Source organism: Bacillus rossius, chromosome 2 (genome assembly GCF_032445375.1).
Source record: "Bacillus rossius redtenbacheri isolate Brsri chromosome 2, Brsri_v3, whole genome shotgun sequence".
Lineage (NCBI taxonomy): Eukaryota > Metazoa > Arthropoda > Insecta > Phasmatodea > Bacillidae > Bacillus > Bacillus rossius.
The window spans coordinates 131,626,265-131,649,829 of record NC_086331.1 but is presented as its reverse complement, the minus strand read 5'-3'; the positions used below and the strand labels follow the sequence as shown (position 1 = coordinate 131,649,829).

The window sequence follows — 23,565 nt, the reverse complement described above, 5'->3', positions numbered from 1 at the left end:
ACGTAAATTGTGAATAGTTATCGGAGACGATTATTAATGGTCAGCCAAAAATCTGAAGATATGGTTTCGCAAAGCTGAAATTTTGGTGGCAAGACCAAAAAAAAAATTCTAATGTTTCAAATTAAGAACCCTCATTTTAACGATAGTGCAGATAAAATAACTACCATTAGCATTACTATTTACTACTACGTTAGTAAATTGATTTGGTGGCATCAAACATATAAAAACAGCAGCCAAACTGTAACAGTATTGTTAAAAACAGCTATTTCCTAGCAAAACCAGCTTAGGAGTCAGTTTTACACTTCCTGTGCTCACGCCATATGAGATAAGGCGCTGGCTGGCAAAGATAATCGGCTCAAATGTGGACTTAGCCTTATCAGAAATTGAACTTCGCAAATACGTCAGTTCAGCAAGCTCCAAGATGGATACGTGCTATAACACAGTATATGGGACGGCATTTCAGCTCTAAGAAGAAAGCAGTGTATTAGTGTTTGTTAACTAAATAAATTTATGGTAAATTGGGAAATAGCTCAATTCATATTTGTATTAGTTTGTGTGTGCATTATAACTGGTACCAGATTTCGTTAATGAATTAAATTGTTTGGATGGCTACCGTAAGTATAAATTAAATTAAATATGAAAAACGTTATATCAGACATAATTTAAAATCAATTGAATAGTATAATATAGTTTAGGCTTGCCTACATGAATTACTTGAAAAGTATTAATGTTCAATCAATTTACTCAGTAAGTGTGTGTGTGTACATATCCATTGTTTGACGTAAAGTAGTATAAGAAATTATTACAAGAATTTAATATTTTTTAAAAATAAGTATTTACACATTGAATACTCTCTTGCAAAACAGAATGTTGAAAAAATAGTTATTTATGTTCTGGAAATAAATATTCTATCACGTAAACTGTGTTGCTATGTAAGGAATAGATACAGTTTTAAAACAAAATCAAGGCTTTTAAGAAGAAGTTACTACAATTAGGTATCCATATTAAAATTTTTAATTATTTAATCACTAATAGTTCGTAATTAAACTCATGCATGAGTTGGAAAAAAATCGATGTTTTACAAACACATTGATGATGATAAAGCGTTTCTTAAATTTGCAAAAGAAATATAATTTTTATTGCATATAATTAATAAATAATATACTATAAATTATGGTGATTTTTATAAAGCGCTTTCGTAATATTCTCTCACAAATAAAATATTTATTGATATTTCTGAGAGGGTTTTATCCATAGTGTTTTAATATCTTTAGACGTGTTCATGTTGTTAATTGTTATAACCACCTTTTTTAATTTAATTATCTTGTTGTATATTCTATATAATTAAACTATTTATTGTTATATTTTTTTCTAAATGCGGGTACTGAAAATATTTCCCCCGTAAAAGAAAATGTATTATCTGTTTACATGGAAATGGAGGTAAATATGATATTGTAAAAATACTTGGAATGAATAGCAATGTTTATGAATCAAATTCAGAAAGCAGTCTGTAGCTACCCAGTTGTATCAAGGTTTTCAAACCACCAGGTGAGGATTATATTTAATATAAAGCATAGACGAAGTTAAGAATCATTACATGATGTAACTATAAAGTTTTAAAGTGTAGCTTTTGTTTAGCATATTATTTCGTGGGTTAAGAAGTAAAGTTGAACACAGTTAAGAAATATAAGTTGTTTCTCAAGTTTTTCTCCAACAAATTATAAATAATTTCTTCAAATATTTTTTAGAATAAAAATTATAAAAAAATTTAAAATTCAAATTTTATTTCCAAAAATATATTTAAAAGCTTGCCAGTTAAAAACATTCGTTTCATTTTTACACAAGTTTATCTTGCAGTATAAAGGTTAAATGACAATTTTGAAAAAAAAAAACGCTGAATTGTATTTATTTTTAATGTCTTCTGATAGTAAAATGTATCAATTTATTAAGAGTTTTTTTTTATTAAATTACAATTAATTTATAATACACGTAAACTTTGAATCCGCAATGATGAGATTATTTATTTGGTATATGATAACATAGTTTATCTGAGACTATGTATATAAAGATTATATATATATATGTCTTTTAGAAAAATTGGCCTACACGACCGTCATCATAATCAAATTGGCTGGGGATTTTGAAAAATTTGGGGATTTTGAAAAATTTGGGGATTTTGAAAAATTTGAGGATTTTGAACGATTTGAGGATTTTGAACAATTTGAGGATTTTTAAATATTTGAGGACTTTTTTAAAATTTTGTAGTTTTTTTTGTCTATAAAGTCGTTAACGCTTGAAGGAATAATAAATTCAACCTTTCCAGTATGATAATGTGTGACACTGATGTACTTTAGTAACGGACATCAGAATTAAATATGGCGACATACATCAGATGAATTCAAGATGGTTGTCTACAGCAGACGAAAACAATATGGCTGCCTCCGGCAGAGAAAAACAATATGGTGATGTCACCATAACGAAAAATGCAACAAATAATAGTGAGGTGCTCGATGATGATATCGTAACGAAAAGTACAGTGTTCAGGTGTTGAGTATTCGATTATGATGTAATCGTAAGGAAAAGTTCAACACACATGAGTGGGGAGCTCAATGATGATTCCATCATAACTAAAAGTGAAACGCACAGGAGTTTGGCATTCGATGATGAGGTCATCTTAGCGATAAGTGAAACACACAGGATTGGGGTGTTACATTCCAAAAATGGCGGAACGTTCTGGAAAAACATAATGGTGGATGTGATGTCTTAATTAAAAATGGTGCAATGTTCTAGAAAACAAAATGGCGGCATCCGAGTTGGACACCATGGACAAAGGTCAAGGTCAAGGTTATCTAAGAAGGCCGCCAGAAATTACGTAGTCCAAGATGGCCACCGGAAATGTAATCCAAGATGGCCACCGGAAATGTAATCCAAGATGGCCACCGGAAATGTAATCCAAGGTGGCCACTGGATATGTAATCCAAGATGGCCACCGGAAATGTAATCCAAGATGGCCACTGGAAATGTAATCCAAGATGGCCACCGGAAATGTAGTCCAAGATGGCCACCAGAAATGTAGTCCAAGATGGCCACCGGAAATGTAGTCCAAGATGGCCACCGGAAATGTAATCCAAGATGGCCACCGCAGATCCCTACACCTACCAAACCTACCTATGTTTGTCTGTGGCGCAGATGAGCTGGCTGGCTGTCGCGCTGCTGCTGGCGACTGCGGCTGCGCGCGCCGCCGGGAACATCTGCCTGGGCCCGTGCAGCTGCTCAGCGGCAGATGCGCGCCGCGTGGACTGCTCGCGCCGCCACCTGCTCGCCGGCTTCTACTCGGCGCGCGACTGGCCGCCCGCTCTGCAAGCCACCGCCGTCGACCTGAGCCGCAACCGCCTCGCCCAGGTGGGCCGCTTCCCGCGGCTGCCCGGGGTCCTCAGCCTCTCGCTGCGACACAACCAGATAGCGCGCATCGCGGCCTGTGCTTTCTGCGGCCTGGAGAGCCTGGAGGCGCTGGACCTGGGCCGCAACAAGCTCACAGGTGCTGTCCTGTTGTCACTCTCCTCAGTCTCTCTCGGTGGCTCGATCTTTTGCTTTCAGAAGGCTTAATATTAGTACCTCTGGTTGTTATTTCACTTATGATTATTTTCACATATTTTATAAGTTGATTAACATATATATATATATATATAACATTGACATTGATTTAAAATTACCTTATTAAAAGAATGGGCCGGCCCTTATTAGATGGATCATTAACACAATTTAAATAAAAATTCGTTACAATAAACATGCTCATGAGTAGCAGTCTCCCAGAATACGTTGGTGGATCTTATAAGTCCTAAAGGAACGTTTCTGGCTGTCTGATCTGTTCAACATCTTGATTCAATGCTAGTTCGAAAAGGTAAAAAAAAAAATGAAGGGCTGGCGGTTTGACGATTGCTGGACGAAGTGGAACAGCTGACTGGACGTCAGAGGGCCTTAGTCATTCCGGCCCTTGGAAACTGATCTGGTCCTCGGAATGTGTCCGGTACTTGTACCCTGTCTGTGAACAGATCCGAAACACATATGTTCAGGACTGATTCACAAACAGTTGGCAAAATAGGCAGCAAATGCCTTCTAATAACGATGATGGTCGGGGAGTAAAAGTTGTCAAAACTCACCAAACCGGGAGATGGCGTCCAGGATCAGCCCGGGTGCTGGGCTCGCGAACTCTCGGTTGTCGCGGACGTTTCCATGATTTAAAAAAATTAATAAATTATGATGAATAAAACATGACTACTCCTATGAGGTAGAGCTACATGGACTGACTAAAGGCTAATCACTACAGTGGTGGAAATGATATCCCTTGTCTAGCTGATTCCATTTCAAAATAAAAACGGAGAGTCATCCTGATGCCGGAGATACGGTGTGGTCAGTCCAGAATCGCGGCGCGCAGTAAGTTTGGGTCGGCAGCGACTCGTAATTAAAAGGCGAAGTTAAAGAAAAGAAAGGGTGGAGGCTTCGGCCTCCGGACCGAAAGGTTCCGAATATTACCGAGGGGCTTGTCAAGAAATACTGACCTCGATATCTCGAAGTTGGTGGTACTGGCCGATGTCAGTGCGACCTACTGAGGTGTGTCTGAACCAAGTAGTGGTCGACTCACACGAGGCGACTGCTGGCAGCATGGGGCTTATGGAGCAGACTAGGCCAGCGCTCTGGTGGCCTGGGAAGGAACTACGGGGTACTGGTTGCTGCGGGAGACGCCAGAGGGCAGGCGTTTAGCGGGCATTCAAACACCCAGGGGAAGTGATTCGCAAAACTACTGCTAGGGTGCATGAGCAGTACATTTTTGGGACTGTAGTCGTGGCCTTGGGACAGGCCGACCCTGGCCGGGGTTAGTGGCCAGTGTTCCCAGGAAAACTTGGAGAATGGGGGTGGGTGGAAATTGCTGTGATAGTGAGAACGAGGCTCTACTGGGCCTGGAGGCATGACTGTGCGTTGGTGAAAATGATTCGAGATCATGTCCCGAAGTGCTCGCGTCAGGGGAGGTCTGAGAAGTAGCCTGCCCTGAGAGCTTGCAGGTCATAGCAGTTCTTGTCACGGTCGGAGGCGAATTACAGGCGACGTTCGTGAGCCAAGGCGGGAATAAAAGGATACACAGTCTGACTCGCAAAAAAAAAAAAAACTCGGCAAAAATCGGATCTAGGGCTGGGAAAATTGGGAAGGCAGGTCTGACAAAGATTAAACTGGAGTTTACGGTAGAGGAACAAGTTTAAGTTCTTGCAGCAAAAGAATGATGGGGAAATTATTTTTTAAAAATTCAATATTTAAAATTGTGCCAAAAATACTAGTTAGCGGTACCATGTTCCTTTTGAGAACATTAACTTTTTCAGCTTGAGTTCAAATTTATGTCCCAGAATTTAAAAGGTTAACAGGCACAGAACGCAGTGCGTATTTGTATGTCCAAGAACATAATTATGTCGAGGAGCCAAGGAGCCTACCTTTATGATGTCTGTCACTTTCAATCTTCTTTCTGAGCTACGAGATATTGACTGTGCTTGCAATAATTAAAAGTGCTTAAAAAATAATTGTTTTAACAGATTTATTTCTTGCATTTCAATTCAATGCCTTCCATACATAAATAAATATACACGCAGATGGAATAACAATTATTTAGAGCATGTCATTGACTTTATGACCTGGGGTTCGAATCTCGATGGATACACCAAACTAAAAATTCAGCATGTTCTCCAGCATACTTTAATCGGCCACCAAGTCAGGTGTACTTATAAAACAACTAATCCTTTATCTCCATTAGCCTAAACCTCGTGACATATTACAGAAAGTTACATGCGTCAGTTAAATGCACACAGCACACTAAAATAACAGCAATTTATGGAAGGTCTAGTCCGAAATATGCTAGAGGTACAAAATATTACTCACACCTGCACTGTAAAAATGTTTATATTTACACATGCAGTGTTGGAGCGTTTTTTCCCTTTACATTTTCGACGTGTAATTCGGAAAAACAAATACCTACAGTATATGTACTTTTACACCTTCCTTGTGTAAATTTACTACTATATCGTGAAATATTACACCAAATGCAGGTTTATTTTCTCAAAACTCAACACTGGTTTAAAGTACTCAGTTTACGTATAAATGAACGATTCTCCTGATAGTTTTACTCCCACAATAACACATTATGTTGTGATAATAATACACCAACATGGTTTGTGTAATTTGACACAAACAGTGCGTATTTAAACATTATTAACAAGTGTACATTCACTCTATTGTGTTTTGGTATGCCCGTCAGCCAATATTCCTTGTGACTTTTACATTTCATTGTGTAAATCTACACCTAATACAGGGTACTATTCTTCAGATTAAACATTGATAAAAAAAACTGATTTGTATTGTAAATCATCGACTCTTCTGGTGGTTTTGTACCCAAAATGTAATTTAGTAAAATTACACGAACATGAAGTAAAATAAAACTTTGTGTTGTTATAATAATACACCAACCTGGTGAGTGTAATTCTACGCAAGCAGTATGCATTTCAAAACCCTTTCAACAAATTGGTGCCTACATTGTAAAATAAATTTGATTTTTCTCCTTAGAAGTAGGTTTATTGTTACACGTAAGTATGGAGCAGTTATTAAGCCTTATTGTGTGTAATTTTATATGCAGTGTAGCCAAAACATTAAAATATACTACAAACCATAACTTAAAAAAACATCGACTTTGTGTGTTTTTACACATATTTAGATGTAGGGTGGGCACACGATACGCATTTTCCTAGCAGTTTTCATAACTGTTTTCTGATAGCACGCCTGGTCTCATGTAGGTGCCATTCCAGCGCAATTCCAAGGAGTCTGGCACCGGGTATAAAATATTTCATACCTGAAGTCTTAACCAAAACCGTAATAGAACGTGTTCTATTTTTGACGTGACAACGTCTAATTAATCGATGAACGCCGGCTGCACGCACGAAAAAGTGTCCCGTAACGCACATTTTCCCACTACGATGTGTCCCGTTACGCTAATTGTACGCTTGCGCCGCATCTCTCTTCCACTCAATTGGAACAACCATCGATTTGACTTTTAAATCATGTTTTCGTCGTTTGAATTATTAAAATTATGTAATTTAACGATCGTTCACCGATTTTCAGCACAATCGGTACGATTATTTAAAAGTAATGTTGAATTTTCAAATACGTTTTTGTACGAACAATGGTGTTTTACAGTTACACATAATAATTTAAATTACACCCGTGATCTTTTGCACAATGTTTTAAAAAATATTGTAACACATTATAAATAAGTTTGGTGTATTTGGGATGCGTATTTGTTATAAAATCGTATCATAAAAACGAAATAATATTATTCCCCTACGGTGCTGCCATCTACGGTGACGGACGCGAACCGAACGAATCGCACTATATCCGCTTCCGCAGCAACCAGGCACTCGTTAATATATATTTTCCTTTGTTTATTGCGAGGGGCGTTATTATTAATGAATTATAAATAAAATTTCGTGCCCGGGGCTACAATTGCATATCATTTTGAGCACTGGAAGACATAAAAACGTAAAATATTCTCGACGAATTTTAATGTCGGCCCCAGCGCACCACGAGCGTCTGGGTTGGAGATTAAAGCCGAAATTCTTTCTTAAACTTACTAATACTTATTTTATTAACTGCAAGGGCATTTTTATTAAATTCTACGTTTAATTTCACGACGAACAAACTTCGTCGTTAAATGTGTAATTGCGAAAAGGCGTAAAACATTCTCGACGATCTTGAAGTTAAATAGCAAACATGTATAAAAGTTATAGTTAAAATAATCTCTTCGTTAAAGTAATAAACATATTAACATATTTAAATTAATGAGTGCAAATAAAAGTAAATTTATCAATTAAATTGTAGATTTCATTTCACTCCTTTGTATCCATACAAAATAGTTATAATTTAATTAAATTTGATCAATTTTATTCATAAAAGTACGCAATCATTTCATCAATGTTTTGTTATGACGTTGTCACAAACTATCGTCCGTAAACCGACTATACAGACAACCAATTTTTTTCTGCTATACCCACGATTGGAAGTCGTCAGGATGGCGGACCCAGGTGTAGCAACATAAACACTTACATAGTCCTTTATTTGTAAACTTTAGGGGACGTTACAAACATAATGGTATGCCAAATGAAACTTTATAATAGTAAAACTACCTTGGAATATATTTGGTAAACTAAAATAATCGTAGAAAGAAGTAATATCAAGTTTTAAAATTCGTAATGAAAATGCATTGTAATGTAAATAACCTTAGTCGTCACCTGCAAGTGTGTAAGTCTCGGTAGCGTAGTGGTATAGTGCGTTGTTGTGGTGTTCAGGGGCTAATTTTTGTTGTGTTTCAGAAACTCGTCACTGCAAATAACAGATTACTAAATTATATATATTGTCCTTTAAGAAAATATGTATTAACACATTTTGTTTATCTTATTGTTATAATATTATTAAACACATAGCTCAGACCATTGGTTGTTTTCCATACTAGGTAGATTTTTTTTTTACTTAAAGTAAATTTAATTATTTTTTAACAATTATTTTAAACAATAAATTAAATCTCTAATTAAAACTCCAACTTTTTTTTAGGAAACGACTGTCCATAAGTTATTAATGAATAAACTAACACTTCATAGAAACCCACACCTGTTGCTTAAATTAAAATGTGAGATGGACTGTTGATTTAAGTTTATTATGCGAACTTTGCGGGTTTCTTAGTCTCGCTGGGTTACAAAAATTTTATGTTACAAAATAAGCTAGTAATCAAGTAACATATATAAAATATCTGAATCGGTAGCATTTTTGTTACTATTACAATGACATGAGCACAATTAATACTGTGAATTAGCTAGATGAACTGTCTGATTAATGTAATATTATAAATATATCATAAATAAACTACATTAAAGCAAACCCAATTTCCATGTATCCTTTATATTTTGTATTACTAGATTTTGAAAATAACCTATTAATAAAAAATCAAATCTCGTTAGTTTTAAAATTCCTCTGTATTTGTTTTTTAAATAAACCAACTTTGTTATATTTTTGCAAATAAAATATAGATGATATTGATAAACATCATTCTCCAAACTACATAATTTTAACATAAACAGCTGCATTTTCATCTTTTTTTCAGTATTTTGTTAAATTGACAACATGTTTATCCTTCCCCAACATGTTTGCTTTGGTCAGCAACTGCGTTGGCTGGTTTTCTGTTAGCATTCTAGGTAACGTGTGTATAGAGTTAAGAATTCTTTCTTCTCTTCTGCTATACTAAATTTTAAAGCTCATTTTTATACCCAAAGATATCAGATATGATATTTTCCAGATGTCTAAACCTGTAAATTCCATTAAAAGTCTTTAATGATGACATTTTCTTATAAATGTCAATTTATTAACTTTTAAATTCGTAATTAATATATTTATTATCCGTCATTTAACAGAAACATTGAACACTCAAATAATGTGCATATATATTAAGCCAACCTAGGCAAAACATTTAACCCTTTACTAAAGAGAAAAAAAATAATTACAACTATTGCTGTATTGTATTAGTCTGACAATTACTGGTAACATTTTAAGCACAAAAAAATTATATTATGTAAAGCAAATCATATTGGGTTTCATAGTTTTCGAAAAGTAAGATTTTACACTTAGGCCTATTTATGTTTTTTTTAAATAAATACAAATACAAAATCAAAAATACAAAAAAAAATACAAATTAATTTTTTTTTAATTTTAAGCATTTCTATCATATATATATGTATAGTACATATTGCGTAAATATTCCCAATCCTTGACCACATTTTTTTATGAAAATATTTTTGTGTTTTTAAGCTACTAACACTTAATGATCTTCAGTAGACAAGCTCGCTAATATGTGTATCGTATGTGGCACAGAGGTGATGCTGGCTATGGTAAAATCTCACTCTCTTGCATGACTAATTTACCATCACCAAATCTTTATAAAATTCTCTAGTCGTTTTGAAGTGTCGTGTTTTTAAGAATATGTTGTCCAAAATTGTATGATGGAAGCCGTAGATTAAATTAACAAACATACCAAATAATTACTATAATTATAAAATATTCTAATAAAACTTTGACGTTTTTAAAGAAAAATAACACAAGGATTAAATTTGGGTTTATTTCAATAATAATATGCTTGTAAAACATAGTAATGATATTTTATAGTTTAATAAAAATGTTAAGTAAAATGTATTAAGGTTTTCACAATGGAGTGCGCTCTAAAGAAATAACATAGATATTGACGATTTCCTTAGTATTTAAATTATTTAAACTTTTAATTTTAAGGATGTCACTCATGAAAAATGATACATGTGGTTTTGTTCCAGGTTCCCAAATTCGTTCCGACATATTTCACGCATTGTTAAACTCCAGCCACTCCCAAGGATCTGCTCTTATAGCATTAGATCTTGGTTACAATAACATATCGACATTGCAAACCAATGCTCTTAAGAGACTCGACTCTTTGCAAGAGCTTCGCCTTAACAACAACCCTCTGCTTTCTTTGGAGAAGAGTATTCAAGAAGCTCTGCAAGATTTAAATAACTTACAAGTACTGCTTATTTTTTTTTGTAAATTCTATTAGAAAATAAGTTTGTTTCCTTCTTATGCAGGATTCTGTCGTCACGTGACGACCGACCGCGCATTTTATACTATTTAAATATAACTTTGAACGAACCATTTGTTTTATTTAAGACAGAGTATTTTTTTATTGGGCTGTATCGGGGCTCGCGGCCATTGATGTAACGTAAAACAATGCGTATTGGATTGAAATGAAAGCGAGACTTCGACTGTGTTACTTGATGTAAGCTTTTGGACATACGCCATTGCTAAGCACATGTATGTCTGTAGAAGAAAACTACAAAAAAAACCAAAAGACAAAAACACCAATTAAACAATATTTTCAATATTTTTGTGCTGTCATCATTTGTGGGTTTTTTTTCGTTCTCTTAGTCCATTTTTATTTATATTTCTTTGTTTGTTGACTATATTCCTGTTGTGGAATATTATGTCGTGTTTATATCCTGTTGACAGCAGAAATTGTTTTTGCTTAATTTGTGTTTTTGTCTTTTGGGGTTTTTTGTAGTTTTCTTCTACAGACATACATGTGCTTAGCAATGGCGTATGTCCAAAAGCTTACATCAAGTCATGCAATCCCATTGCACAAATCTTTCAAAGATAATTTCGACTGTGTTAAGAGTTGCTCACACCATCGTTCACCGACTGAGACAGGTTTAGTAGCGATGTTCCCTAAATTGTTATTTCTCTCTGGACCACCTCACTCATCTTCCCATTCCTGCATTTGGACGCAGTACACAAAGCCCGTCACCCTTCTTCTCCAGCGACCGTCTGCCGATGTCGGCCTTGTTGTATGATGGCGTAACCAGAATCTTGTTTTGTTCTAACGGTTAATGCAAGAGAAGGGGCCAATACATGTGATTTCAAAATTGGTTGCTAAAGGTTGCGAGTGATGTATTACACACATTTGTTCAAGTGTACTCATTAGACTAATTGTTGCTACTATAAAATTCCACTTTAGGCAATCTTCAATTTCAGTTCCTCCTATCAGAGCATGGCAAAGTCACAATATAGTTCTTAAGTAGCTGTTAGAAGGTGCTGGTGATGAAGTAGTCACTAACTGTAGTCAACTGTCTTATTTACAGTGTCGATACTAGGGCCCAAATCTTTTGTTATTTTTCTAAGTTTTGTTCCGCTCATTCTTTTAATATCATAAATGCAATAAAAGATATAGAAAAAGGGTTCAACACACAGCAACGAAACTAGTGGCACCGACTATTGAACCTTGGAACTAAGATGGAAAGGAATACATTCTGGCGTGTAACGGAGAGCTAAGGTGTACTATTATATGTACCCTGCTTAAAAAGCGTGTGCAAAATCGGTATACGGTATTTTAGGATATAACTTACGATGATTTGTAGCATTATATTCCTTAAAGAGTACCATATTTACCAATTTTGCATACCAATATTACAGTACATTGTATCATAATAATTATCGTGCACACCAGAGAACTGGTCTAGAAGTGATGTACATTCCCTACAAAAAAAACAATCTCCAGATACTGGTCTATTTATAAACTAGGAGAATACGTAAATTCATGCTTAAATTTAAATACGTGTTACTTTGTGCTTGTATGCGTACAGAGTAACAGGCAACATGGAAGCGACTCCCAAATTGTAAGTGGCCAGTAATCAGACAATATCAGGCCGAGTGTGCAAAGGACGGTTGTCTATACCGTACATCACTAAATCATAGCATTTTTTTCTGGCCACTAGATGGTCCCATTATGAAACCATGGTGTTTCCCTGGCATGTGCTGTTAAAAATAATCGCTGCTGACTTCTACGAATTATTACCCAAATCGAATAAGCCATTTTTCAAATTGGGAAGTAAACCGTGGGGTTCATAATTTACGCAGCAACACTGTATCAGTTGACATACTAAGCAAGGTATAGCGCACTGGTCCATATTCGAATAGAACACAGCATGTTCTCTCTGATTGTAATTATTTACTGATTGAAAGCAAATGTTTCCCAGAATATGTCCATAAAATAAAATATAAAAAAGTGTGGTCGGGCGATGTAAACACAGAATGATGCATAAACGTGGTATCACATACACTACTGTACAATTGTTTTTCTCTCTTTCAGGTTCTTGATCTTTCATCTACAGGTCTCATGTTTATTAATGACGACTTCTTCAATTGTCCTTCGATAAAAGGGAGCTTAAGAGAATTTTATCTGACAAGTAACCATTTGACAGAAGTCCCTAAAAGTCTTTCAGCTTTAGGTAATATATATTTATTTAAAATCTGTGTAAAATCAATAATCAACATAAAGTATACACAGTAATTGTATAAATTCCATAATTTTTTCCAGGTTCAGTGCTTGAAATATTATATTTGAATGACAACCCTATTTACGAGCTAAACGAAACATCGTTCATTGGTTTGCGAGCGCTACGCAAGTTGTCGATAAGCGAAATGGGTAGTTTACTTCGCATCGCAGCTGGCACATTTGACTGTCAAGAGAAATTGCAAGTTCTCTATTGCTCTTCAAATCCTCGACTCAACGATATAGACAAAGATTCTTTCCGTGAACTTAAAAACAAGTGGCCGATAAAAGAAGTAAGTAAACAAAGTAAGTATCTTTATTTATTTATTTCTCAACTTTGAGAAACTATAGAATGTGATATCCCATATTAAAGAGCAGTTCGCTTGTGGGTACACATAAATTTCAGTCCAAGTCCACGGTGCAGGGTGTGCAGCCGAGAGTCAAGCCCGCCATATTGTAATGTTACGTCACAGCAGCCATGACCTTGACCATAAACCTTCACATTTAAATTTACTCAAAATTCCCAACAGATGACTCAAATTTCCCCAAAATTGTCACAAAAATCCCCAATATTAACCTAGAATTTCCCAAAATTACTCAAAATTTCGCATTTCAGAGGGAAATAATTCCAGTTTTCAGAATAAATTTCCGAATAAAAATCTTCAGGAATCTAAGAATTAAAAATTACCCAAAGATGATAAAAATTCCCCAAGATGCTTAGTATTCCACGAAAATAGATAATGATCCTTAAAATGAAAAGTTAAAGACACCACTGGCCATTAAATTACGCTTAAACCAACCCGCCATTTTTAATGCTAGAAGATTCCGCGCTTATTTTTAATCCCACCATCTTGGAATCTAGAATATTTTGTCATGTAGGAATATATCTTGACAGTCATCTTGGTTTGCATCTTAAAATCACAAATATTGACCAAAAAAAAAAAAAGAAAAATTAAAAATATAAAGTCCAGAGTTGTTGCAAGACACAAGAGGCTGTATTCCCGACTGCACAAGTGTGACTGCAGGTGTACCTGGACGGCTGTATTCCCGACTGCACAAGTGTGACTGCAGGTGTACCTGGACGGCTGTATTCCCGACTGCACAGGTGTGACTGCAGGTGTACCTGGACGGCTGTATTCCCGACTGCACTAGTGTGACTGCAGGTGTACCTGGACGGCTGTATTCCCGACTGCACTAGTGTGACTGCAGGTGTACCTGGACGGCTGTATTCCCGACTGCACAAGTGTGACTGCAGGTGTACCTGGACGGCTGTATTCCCGATTGCACAAGTGTGACTGCAGGTGTACCTGGACGGCTGTATTCCCGATTGCACAAGTGTGACTGCAGGTGTACCTGGACGGCTGTATTCCTGACTGCACAAGTGTGACTGCAGGTGTACCTGGACGGCTGTATTCCCGACTGCACAGGTGTGACTGCAGGTGTACCTGGACGGCTGTATTCCTGACTGCAAAAGTGTGACTGCAGGTGTACCTGGACGGCTGTATTCCCGACTGCACAGGTGTGACTGCAGGTGTACCTGGACGGCTGTATTCCCGACTGCACAAGTGTGACTGCAGGTGTACCTGGACGGCTATATTCCCGACTGCACAAGTGTGACTGCAGGTGTACCTGGACGGCTGTATTCCCGACTACACAAGTGTGACTGCAGGTGTACCTGGACGGCTGTATTCCCGACTGCACAGGTGTGACTGCAGGTGTACCTGGACGGCTGTATTCCCGACTGCAGAAGTGTGACTGCAGGTGTACCTGGACGGCTGTATTCCCGACTGCACAAGTGTGACTGCAGGTGTACCTGGACGGTTGTATTCCCGACTGCACAAGTGTGACTGCAGGTGTACCTGGACGGCTGTATTCTTGACTGCACAAGTGTGACTGCAGGTGTACCTGGACGGCTGTATTCCCGACTGCACAGGTGTGACTGCAGGTGTACCTGGACGGCTGTATTCCCGACTGCACAAGTGTGACTGCAGGTGTACCTGGACGGCTGTATTCCCGACTGCACAAGTGTGACTGCAGGTGTACCTGGACGGCTGTATTCCCGACTGCACAAGTGTGACTGCAGGTGTACCTGGACGGCTGTATTCCCGACTGCACAGGTGTGACTGCAGGTGTACCTGGACGGCTGTATTCCCGACTGCACAAGTGTGACTGCAGGTGTACCTGGACGGCTGTATTCCCGACTGCACAAGTGTGACTGCAGGTGTACCTGGACGGCTGTATTCCCGACTGCACAGGTGTGACTACATGGCTGTATTCCCGACTGCACAGGTGTGACTGCAGGTGTACCTGGATGGCTGTATTCCCGACTGCACAGGTGTGACTGCAGGTGTACCTGGACGGCTGTGTTCCCGACTGCACAGGTGTGACTGCAGGTGTACCTGGATGGCTGTATTCCCGACTGCACAGGTGTGACTGCAGGTGTACCTGGACGGCTGTATTGCCGACTGCACAGGTGTGACTGCAGGTGTACCTGAACAACAACAGCCTGGGCAGTCTGCCGTGCGAGCTGCTGCCTTGGTCTGAAGTGGACTTGCTGGATATCAGGGACAACCCGTGGGAGTGCGACTGCCGCCTGGCCTGGTTCGCGCGCGAGCTGGCGCCTGTCATGAGGGCAAGCATGGCGATGTCAGCGCTGCGCCCCTAGTAAGCACAAGCACGGACCGCCCACGATCCACTCACCTGCAACTCACAGTGGGGTGTGGCTGTGTCATGGACACGGCCGTGTGTTGTACGTGAATATGTGTATTTGTATTTGGCTTTTTGACGCGTATAGGCCGACATATTTTTCTGATTTTTTATTTTAACACCATATATACATTCACTGTAACCTTTTTTTACACTAATGTTTTATATATGCAATTAGGGGCGCAACAACTAAATTTCCAAAGGGGGGGTAATATACCTTTTTATAAAGAATCATCGATTCCCCTTATTGAAGCGGGGGGTCCGGGGGTCCTCCCCCGGGAAAATTTGTATTTCAAGGTGGAAATTGGCGCTATTTAAGCAGTTTTATTATTATTTAAAAATTGATGACACAGCACTTTCTTTGCCCCCGTTTGCCCCCACTTATAGGTTTCAGAGGGGGGGGGGGCAAAATAACCTTGCCCCCCCCCCCCTGTTGTTGCGCCCCTGTATGCAATCGATAGATTTTGACGATAGCTGACGATTGAAACCCAAACGAACGTCGTAGCTTCTCCGAGTCAAAAGTTATACTAAATGGAAATCTCGAAACGCAGCAAAATTACCTCAAAATTGCGGCGCTTCCCCCTCCACCACGCGCGATGCGTCACAGTCCTCACTTAGCGTGACGAATTCTTTGGTTCTTTTGCTATCCGGTGGTGTAATTAAATTTTGGATGGAGATGATATATATGTAGCTGCAACACCAAACTGTATCCCCCGATTTTGTTATCATTCGTTTTTTTTAATTGCATCCCACTAGGGAAGCAATTTTAAAGACATGGGCTATTCACGTCAAAAGTGTTTGGTTACATTTCGTACGTATTTACGATTTTACAGTACATTTTTAATTTCGCTGACCTAACCTAGACAAATCTTTCATTTCAGTTACTATCAACTAGACGAGCGAAAACCTTACTCTCCCGGAAAATATATTAAAGAACCAATTTTTGAAGAAAATAATGATTTTAGGAATCTTACATAACCTAACTGACATTTTACATTTACAAACAAATATTTATCCGAAGATGCATGAACCCGGGATACTAGGACGTTTGACTCTGGGTTACGGGAATATACTTCTTGTCCGGTGCAGAGTGGCGATTCAGGATTGTGGAACTGCAGCTATGTTTGTCTAGAATGGGAAACCATTTCCGCTCAGGAGCGGAGCCGGGCCAGGTCAGTGATAGGTTCAGATGCATTCGCAGAAGGTCCTGAAGCATCGCGCACCCGTGAAGACACGCGCATTCCCTGCTGTTGCTGGTTCACAAGTCGTTCATTAAGGGGCCCGCCTCGTCAGGGGTGTATCTGTGTCGGTGAGGCGGAATGATAAGCGCGACGCTCGCTGGTGCTTCTAGCGCGGTGTCTCCTCTGGACTGGCGCGCAGTCTTCTCCCAGTGCATATGAGCGGTGACCGTAACATTATATTGCGGAGAAATGAAGATGAAGGTGTAATGCAAGTCCCTTAAGTGCTTTCAAGAACCTGTACCTGTTGTTTAACGCCTAAAAATTACTCTGAAAACATGCGTTTTAGCCATCTTCTAAAAATACAGTTAAAAAACTTAATCCAGAATGAAAAATACTTTTCGGCCCTCAGCGAATTCTTAAATGCTTTTCGTAAACAGACCCCACTCGGATATCTCGAGTAGTATTGAAATCGCGTGGTTTTTCCTGAAGCTCTGCGCGCCGCGTGTGTGCCCGGGTAGGCAGGGGCCTTAACCGCGCAGCTTACGTCACCAAGATGGATATGTGTGGCCAGACCTGTACAGGCAACCGAGCCAACACAACTCTCGAGTGAGCAGCCAAAGGGCAATGGACATTTTCTCGAGTAATGCAGGGTAGTGTATAATGTGTCTAAGTGGCCAATTTTCTCGGAGATACGAAGCGTGTTTTTTATAAGTAAGTACCGTTTTGAAATTATACCGCTGCAGTGTTGCGGTTGGAATTCCGCTGACCAGCCACAGACGCCATCGCGGAAACATTCTACCGTGTTTACGTTTGCGTGTATTTAAAATGCATATGCCGACTGTGAAATACGTGCTGCGATTCGTTCTCTTAGTGCTAAAGACGTGGCAAGGGGCTGAAATTCACAGTCAGATCAGTTAAGTGTGCGGAGAAAACATCGTGACCGGTGGAATGGTACAGAAATGGGTTAGAGCATTTAAAGATGGCCGCACGAATGTTCACGACGAGAAACGAAGTGGGCATCCTTCTGTCATTTATGAAGATTTGGTGCAGGAAATTGATTAAAATGTTCAAGAGAACAGACGTCTTACGATTTCTACGTTATCTACGTACATTGATATTTTGACGACGTATTTCCGCCGCTATCGTGCCTTAAGCACTAAGAATACCAGTCACAGTGCATATGTTATAGTCGGCGGGATTCTCAACAGGCGGAGACATTTTAAATACTCACAAACAAACGTGAGCACTGTCGAACGTTTCCGTAATGTCGTCTGTCGCTTGCCAACAGATGTAGGTACACATGCCGACCGCAGCGCTGCAGCGGACTTTCCTTTCAGCACGTGGAGGGCCAGACGGCCAGGCGGGTGTCAGGTCCTTTCAGCACGTGGAGACCCAGACGGCCAGGCGGGTGTCAGGTCCTTTCAGCACGTGGAGAGCCAGACTGCCAGGCGGGTGTCAGGTCCTTTCAGCACGTGAGGGCCAGACAGCCAGGCGGGTGTCAGGTTCTTTCAGCACGTGGAGAGCCAGACTGCCAGGCGGGTGTCAGGTCCTTTCAGCACGTGGAGAGCCAGACTGCCAGGCGGGTGTCAGGTCCTTTCAGCACGTGGAGACCCAGACGGCCAGGCGGGTGTCAGGTCCTTTCAGCACGTGAGGGCCAGACAGCCAGGCGGGTGTCAGGTCCTTTCAGCACGTGGAGAGCCAGACTGCCAGGCGGGTGTCAGGTCCTTTCAGCACGTGGAGAGCCAGACTGCCAGGCGGGTGTCAGGTCCTTTCAGCACGTGGAGACCCAGACGGCCAGGCGGGTGTCAGGTCCTTTCAGCACGTGAGGGCCAGACAGCCAGGCGGGTGTCAGGTCCTTTCAGCACGTGGAGAGCCAGACTGCCAGGCGGGTGTCAGGTCCTTTCAGCACGTGGAGAGCCAGACAGCCAGGTGGGTGTCAGGTCCTTTCAGCACGTGGAGAGCCAGACTGCCAGGTGGGTGTCAGGTCCTTTCAGCACGTGAGGGCCAGACGGCCAGGCGGGTGTCAGGTCCTTTCAGCACGTGGAGAGCCAGACTGCCAGGTGGGTGTCAGGTCCTTTCAGCACGTGGAGAGCCAGACTGCCAGGTGAGTGTCAGGTCCTTTCAGCACGTGAGGGCCAGACGGCCAGGCGGGTGTCTGGTCCTTTCAGCACGTGAGGGCCAGACGGCCAGGTGGGTGTCAGGTCCTTTCAGCACGTGGAGAGCCAGACAGCCAGGCGGGTGTCAGGTCCTTTCAGCACGTGGAGAGCCAGACTGCCAGGTGGGTGTCAGGTCCTTTCAGCACGTGGAGAGCCAGACTGCCAGGCGGGTGTCAGGTCCTTTCAGCACGTGGAGAGCCAGACTGCCAGGCGGGTGTCAGGTCCTTTCAGCACGTGAGGGCCAGACGGCCAGGTGGGTGTCAGGTCCTTTCAGCACGTGGAGAGCCAGACTGCCAGGTGAGTGTCAGGTCCTTTCAGCACGTGAGGGCCAGACGGCCAGGCGGGTGTCAGGTCCTTTCAGCACGTGGAGACCCAGACGGACAGGCGGGTGTCAGGTCCTTTCAGCACGTGGAGACCCAGACGGCCAGGCGGGTGTCAGGTCCTTTCAGCACGTGAGGGCCAGACAGCCAGGCGGGTGTCAGGTCCTTTCAACACGTGAGGGCCAGACAGCCAGGCGGGTGTCAGGTCCTTTCAGCACGTGAGGGCCAGACAGCCAGGCGGGTGTCAGGTCCTTTCAGCACGTGGAGAGCCAGATCGCCAGGCGGGTGTCAGGTCCTTTCAGCACGTGGAGAGCCAGACTGCCAGGCGGGTGTCAGGTCCTTTCAGCACGTGGAGAGCCAGACAGCCAGGTGGGTGTCATGTCCTTTCAGCACGTGAGGGCCAGACTGCCAGGCGGGTGTCAGGTCCTTTCAGCACGTGGAGAGCCAGACTGCCAGGCGGGTGTCAGGTCCTTTCAGCACGTGGAGGGCCAGACTGCCAGGCGGGTGTCAGGTCCTTTCAGCACGTGGAGAGCCAGACTGCCAGGCGGGTGTCAGGTCCTTTCAGCACGTGGAGAGCCAGACAGCCAGGTGGGTGTCAGGTCCTTTCAGCACGTGAGGGCCAGACAGCCAGGCGGGTGTCAGGTCCTTTCAGCACGTGGAGAGCCAGACTGCCAGGCGGGTGTCAGGTCCTTTCAGCACGTGGAGAGCCAGACTGCCAGGCGGGTGTCAGGTCCTTTCAGCACGTGGAGAGCCAGACAGCCAGGCGGGTGTCAGGTCCTTTCAGCACGTGGAGAGTCAGACTGCCAGGTGGGTGTCAGGTCCTTTCAGCACGTGAGGGCCAGACGGCCAGGCGGGTGTCAGGTCCTTTCAGCACGTGGAGAGCCAGACTGCCAGGTGGGTGTCAGGTCCTTTCAGCACGTGGAGAGCCAGACTGCCAGGTAAGTGTCAGGTCCTTTCAGCACTTATGGCCAGACGGCCAGGCGGGTGTCAGGTCCTTTCAGCACGTGGAGACCCAGATGGCCAGGCGGGTGTCAGGTCCTTTCAGCACGTGGAGACCCAGACGGCCAGGCGGGTGTCAGGTCCTTTCAGCACGTGAGGGCCAGACGGCCAGGCGGGTGTCAGGTCCTTTCAGCACGTGGAGACCCAGACTGCCAGGTGGGTGTCAGGTCCTTTCAGCACGTGAGGGCCAGACGGCAAGGCGGGTGTCAGGTCCTTTCAGCACGTGGAGAGCCAGACTGCCAGGTGGGTGTCAGGTCCTTTCAGCATGTGGAGAGCCAGACTGCCAGGTGAGTGTCAGGTCCTTTCAGCACGTGAGGGCCAGACGGCCAGGCGGGTGTCAGGTCCTTTCAGCACGTGGAGACCCAGACTGCCAGGCGGGTGTCAGGTCCTTTCAGCACGTGGAGACCCAGACTGCCAGGTGGGTGTCAGGTCCTTTCAGCACGTGAGGGCCAGACGGCCAGGCGGGTGTCAGGTCCTTTCAGCACGTGGAGAGCCAGACTGCCAGGTGGGTGTCAGGTCCTTTCAGCACGTGGAGAGCCAGACTGCCAGGTGAGTGTCAGGTCCTTTCAGCACGTGAGGGCCAGACGGCCAGGCGGGTGTCAGGTCCTTTCAGCACGTGGAGACCCAGACGGCCAGGCGGGTGTCAGGTCCTTTCAGCACGTGGTGAGCCAGACGGCCAGGCGGGTGTCAGGTCCTTTCAGCACGTGAGGGCCAGACAGCCAGGCGGGTGTCAGGTCCTTTCAACACGTGAGGGCCAGACAGCCAGGCGGGTGTCAGGTCCTTTCAGCACGTGAGGGCCAGACAGCCAGGCGGGTGTCAGGTCCTTTCAGCACGTGGAGAGCCAGACCGCCAGGCGGGTGTCAGGTCCTTTCAGCACGTGGAGAGCCAGACTGCCAGGCGGGTGTCAGGTCCTTTCAGCACGTGGAGAGCCAGACCGCCAGGCTTGTGTCAGGTCCTTTCAGCACGTGGAGAGCCAGACTGCCAGGTGGGTGTCCGGTCCTTTCAGCACGTGGAGAGCCAGACCGCCAGGTGGGTGTCAGGTCCTTTCAGCACGTGGAGAGCCAGACTGCCAGGCGGGTGTCAGGTCCTTTCAGCACGTGGAGAGCCAGACCGCCAGGCGGGTGTCAGGTCCTTTCAGCACGTGGAGAGCCAGACTGCCAGGCGGGTGTCAGGTCCTTTCAGCACGTGGAGAGCCAGACCGCCAGGCGGGTGTCAGGTCCTTTCAGCACGTGGAGAGCCAGACTGCCAGGCGGGTGTCAGGTCCTTTCAGCACGTGGAGAGCCAGACTGCCAGGTGGGTGTCAGGTCCTTTCAGCACGTGGAGAGCCAGACTGCCAGGTGTGTGTCAGGTCCTTTCAGCACGTGAGGGCCAGACGGCCAGGCGTGTGTCAGGTCCTTTCAGCACATGAGGGCCAGACAGCCAGGCGGGTGTCAGGTCCTATCAGCACGTGGAGAGCCAGACTGCCAGGTGTGTGTCAGGTCCTTTCAGCACGTGGAGAGCCAGACCGCCAGGCGGGTGTCAGGTCCATTTAGCACGTGGAGAGCCAGACTGCCAGGTGGGTGTCAGGTCCTTTCAGCACGTGGAGAGCCAGACTGCCAGGTGTGTGTCAGGTCCTTTCAGCACGTGAGGGCCAGACGGCCAGGCGTGTGTCAGGTCCTTTCAGCACATGAGGGCCAGACAGCCAGGCGGGTGTCAGGTCCTATCAGCACGTGGAGAGCCAGACTGCCAGGTGTGTGTCAGGTCCTTTCAGCACTTGAGGGCCAGACGGCCAGGCGAGTGTCAGGTCCTTTCAGCACCTGGAGGGCCAGACTGCCAGGTGGGTGTCAGATCCTTTCAGCACGTGGAGGGCCAGACTGCCAGGCGGGTGTCAGATCCTTTCAGCACGTGGAGGGCCAGACTGCCAGGTGGGTGTACGCTCGGTTTCAGCTGCGCGCGGCCGTTCCGCTGGAGTGGCGTGGGTCTGCTGGACATGCCAGCTGACGCGGAGGCGTGGTGTTTGGAGGAGGCCGTCGGCTCGTCCTCAGGGTTGTCCTCCGGAAGGCCCGCCGCTAACCTCGTGGTGCTGGCCGTCGGCCTGTGTCTGCTCACCGGGGCGGCTGTCTGCGTTCTGTGCGCGCGCTGCAAGTACCTGGCCTCGTTGGTCCAGCCACTGAGCCAACCCTACTACGGCCTCAGGCAGTGAGCACCCTGTCAAGGGAGTTCCTTCTTTGCACACTACTTGGTGATCGCCAAAAACCAGCAGCAGGTTTTACGGCCGTTGTCTCAAGTAGCTTGGCCTCTGGGTCGTTGCCGCGTCCTCGTCGAACAATTCACCTGACGTTTCGGTCTACATTGCAGTAGCCATCATCAGTAGGGGTAACTCCCCCCTTTTGATGGCGACTGCAATGTCAACCGAAACCGTCGGTGAGTTGTTCGCCAAGGACGCGGCTACCAACCCAGAAGCCAAGCTACTTCAGCAGTATGTATATATAGCTCTGTTACATCTGGCAAATAAACTGAATTAACTAATTATATCGTGTGTTTTTGTTTATTTCCGAAGTATTCCAATTACTTTGGCCTAGTCCTTGAATCCGACACTTAAATACAATCAGAAGGAATGCATAATATATATGATTTGTTTGGTTGTTATTGTATTTCATTTGTAACACCTGTAAAGCAATATTTTTCTTTTTTTAATGTGTATATAACACAAAGATGCTTATGAATTTTAAACTGAAGTACAATTATATATTCATAAAATAATATGTTGCAGTTTATATACTTAACCTATTTTAATGCAAATTTTAATATAAAAATCACCTGTGAAATATTCAGTGCATTAAATATTGACTTATATAAAGCTGCATTAATTTTTTTTGTTAACCTTGTGCTCAACAGTACCCATCTTGAATGCTGCTATCTTCTTATCGTCTGCTAGAGTGTGCTGCTGCCATATTTGTTAAATTTTTACCCGCTAGAGTGCAATAGTGTCGCTAACCAGAATGTTAACTATTGTAGTGTCCACCGTTTTTTGGCCATCTTAGCCTCTATCGTAAAATTCCGTAAAAATGATCAAAGAAATTCGGAAAAAAATCCCAAAAATCATATAAAATTTTATATTTAATATATTGATTAATTTGATTTTTCCAGTCCTTGGTTTTAACCCAGGCAGTTAAGAGTTAAATAAATCGACTCTTTATAAAACATTCTGCTCGAAATTATAATAAATAAAACACAACACTTTGAAAAAACATACATTACATAAATACCACTCAATTACAAGTGCATAAAATCAA

The 23,565-nt window shown here is 43.0% G+C and overlaps 1 protein-coding gene across 2 annotated transcripts; it reads left to right on the top strand.

Annotated features, from left to right (window-relative positions):
- The first annotated feature begins 426 nt into the window (after positions 1-426).
- Positions 427-22,859, top strand: LOC134528831 (leucine-rich repeat-containing G-protein coupled receptor 4-like). 2 transcript variants are annotated; one of them, XM_063362498.1, is made up of 7 exons: positions 427-513; positions 3,190-3,538; positions 10,404-10,627; positions 12,746-12,884; positions 12,974-13,221; positions 15,414-15,592; positions 22,217-22,859. In XM_063362498.1, the coding sequence occupies exons 1-7, from the start codon at positions 511-513 to the stop codon at positions 22,470-22,472; spliced, it is 1,398 nt and encodes a 465-aa protein (XP_063218568.1). In that variant the 5' UTR covers positions 427-510; the 3' UTR covers positions 22,473-22,859. The 2 variants fall into 2 exon arrangements, with proteins under 2 accessions (XP_063218568.1, XP_063218567.1); XM_063362497.1 differs by having other exon boundaries at positions 427-614.
- Positions 22,860-23,565: the final 706 nt, after the last annotated feature.

Coding starts and splice junctions, on each gene's coding strand:
- LOC134528831 (XM_063362497.1), top strand. Junction 3,539..10,403: donor GGGCCGCAACAAGCTCACAG/GTGCTGTCCTGT, acceptor GTTTTGTTCCAG/GTTCCCAAATTCGTTCCGAC. Junction 10,628..12,745: donor AAGATTTAAATAACTTACAA/GTACTGCTTATT, acceptor TCTCTCTTTCAG/GTTCTTGATCTTTCATCTAC.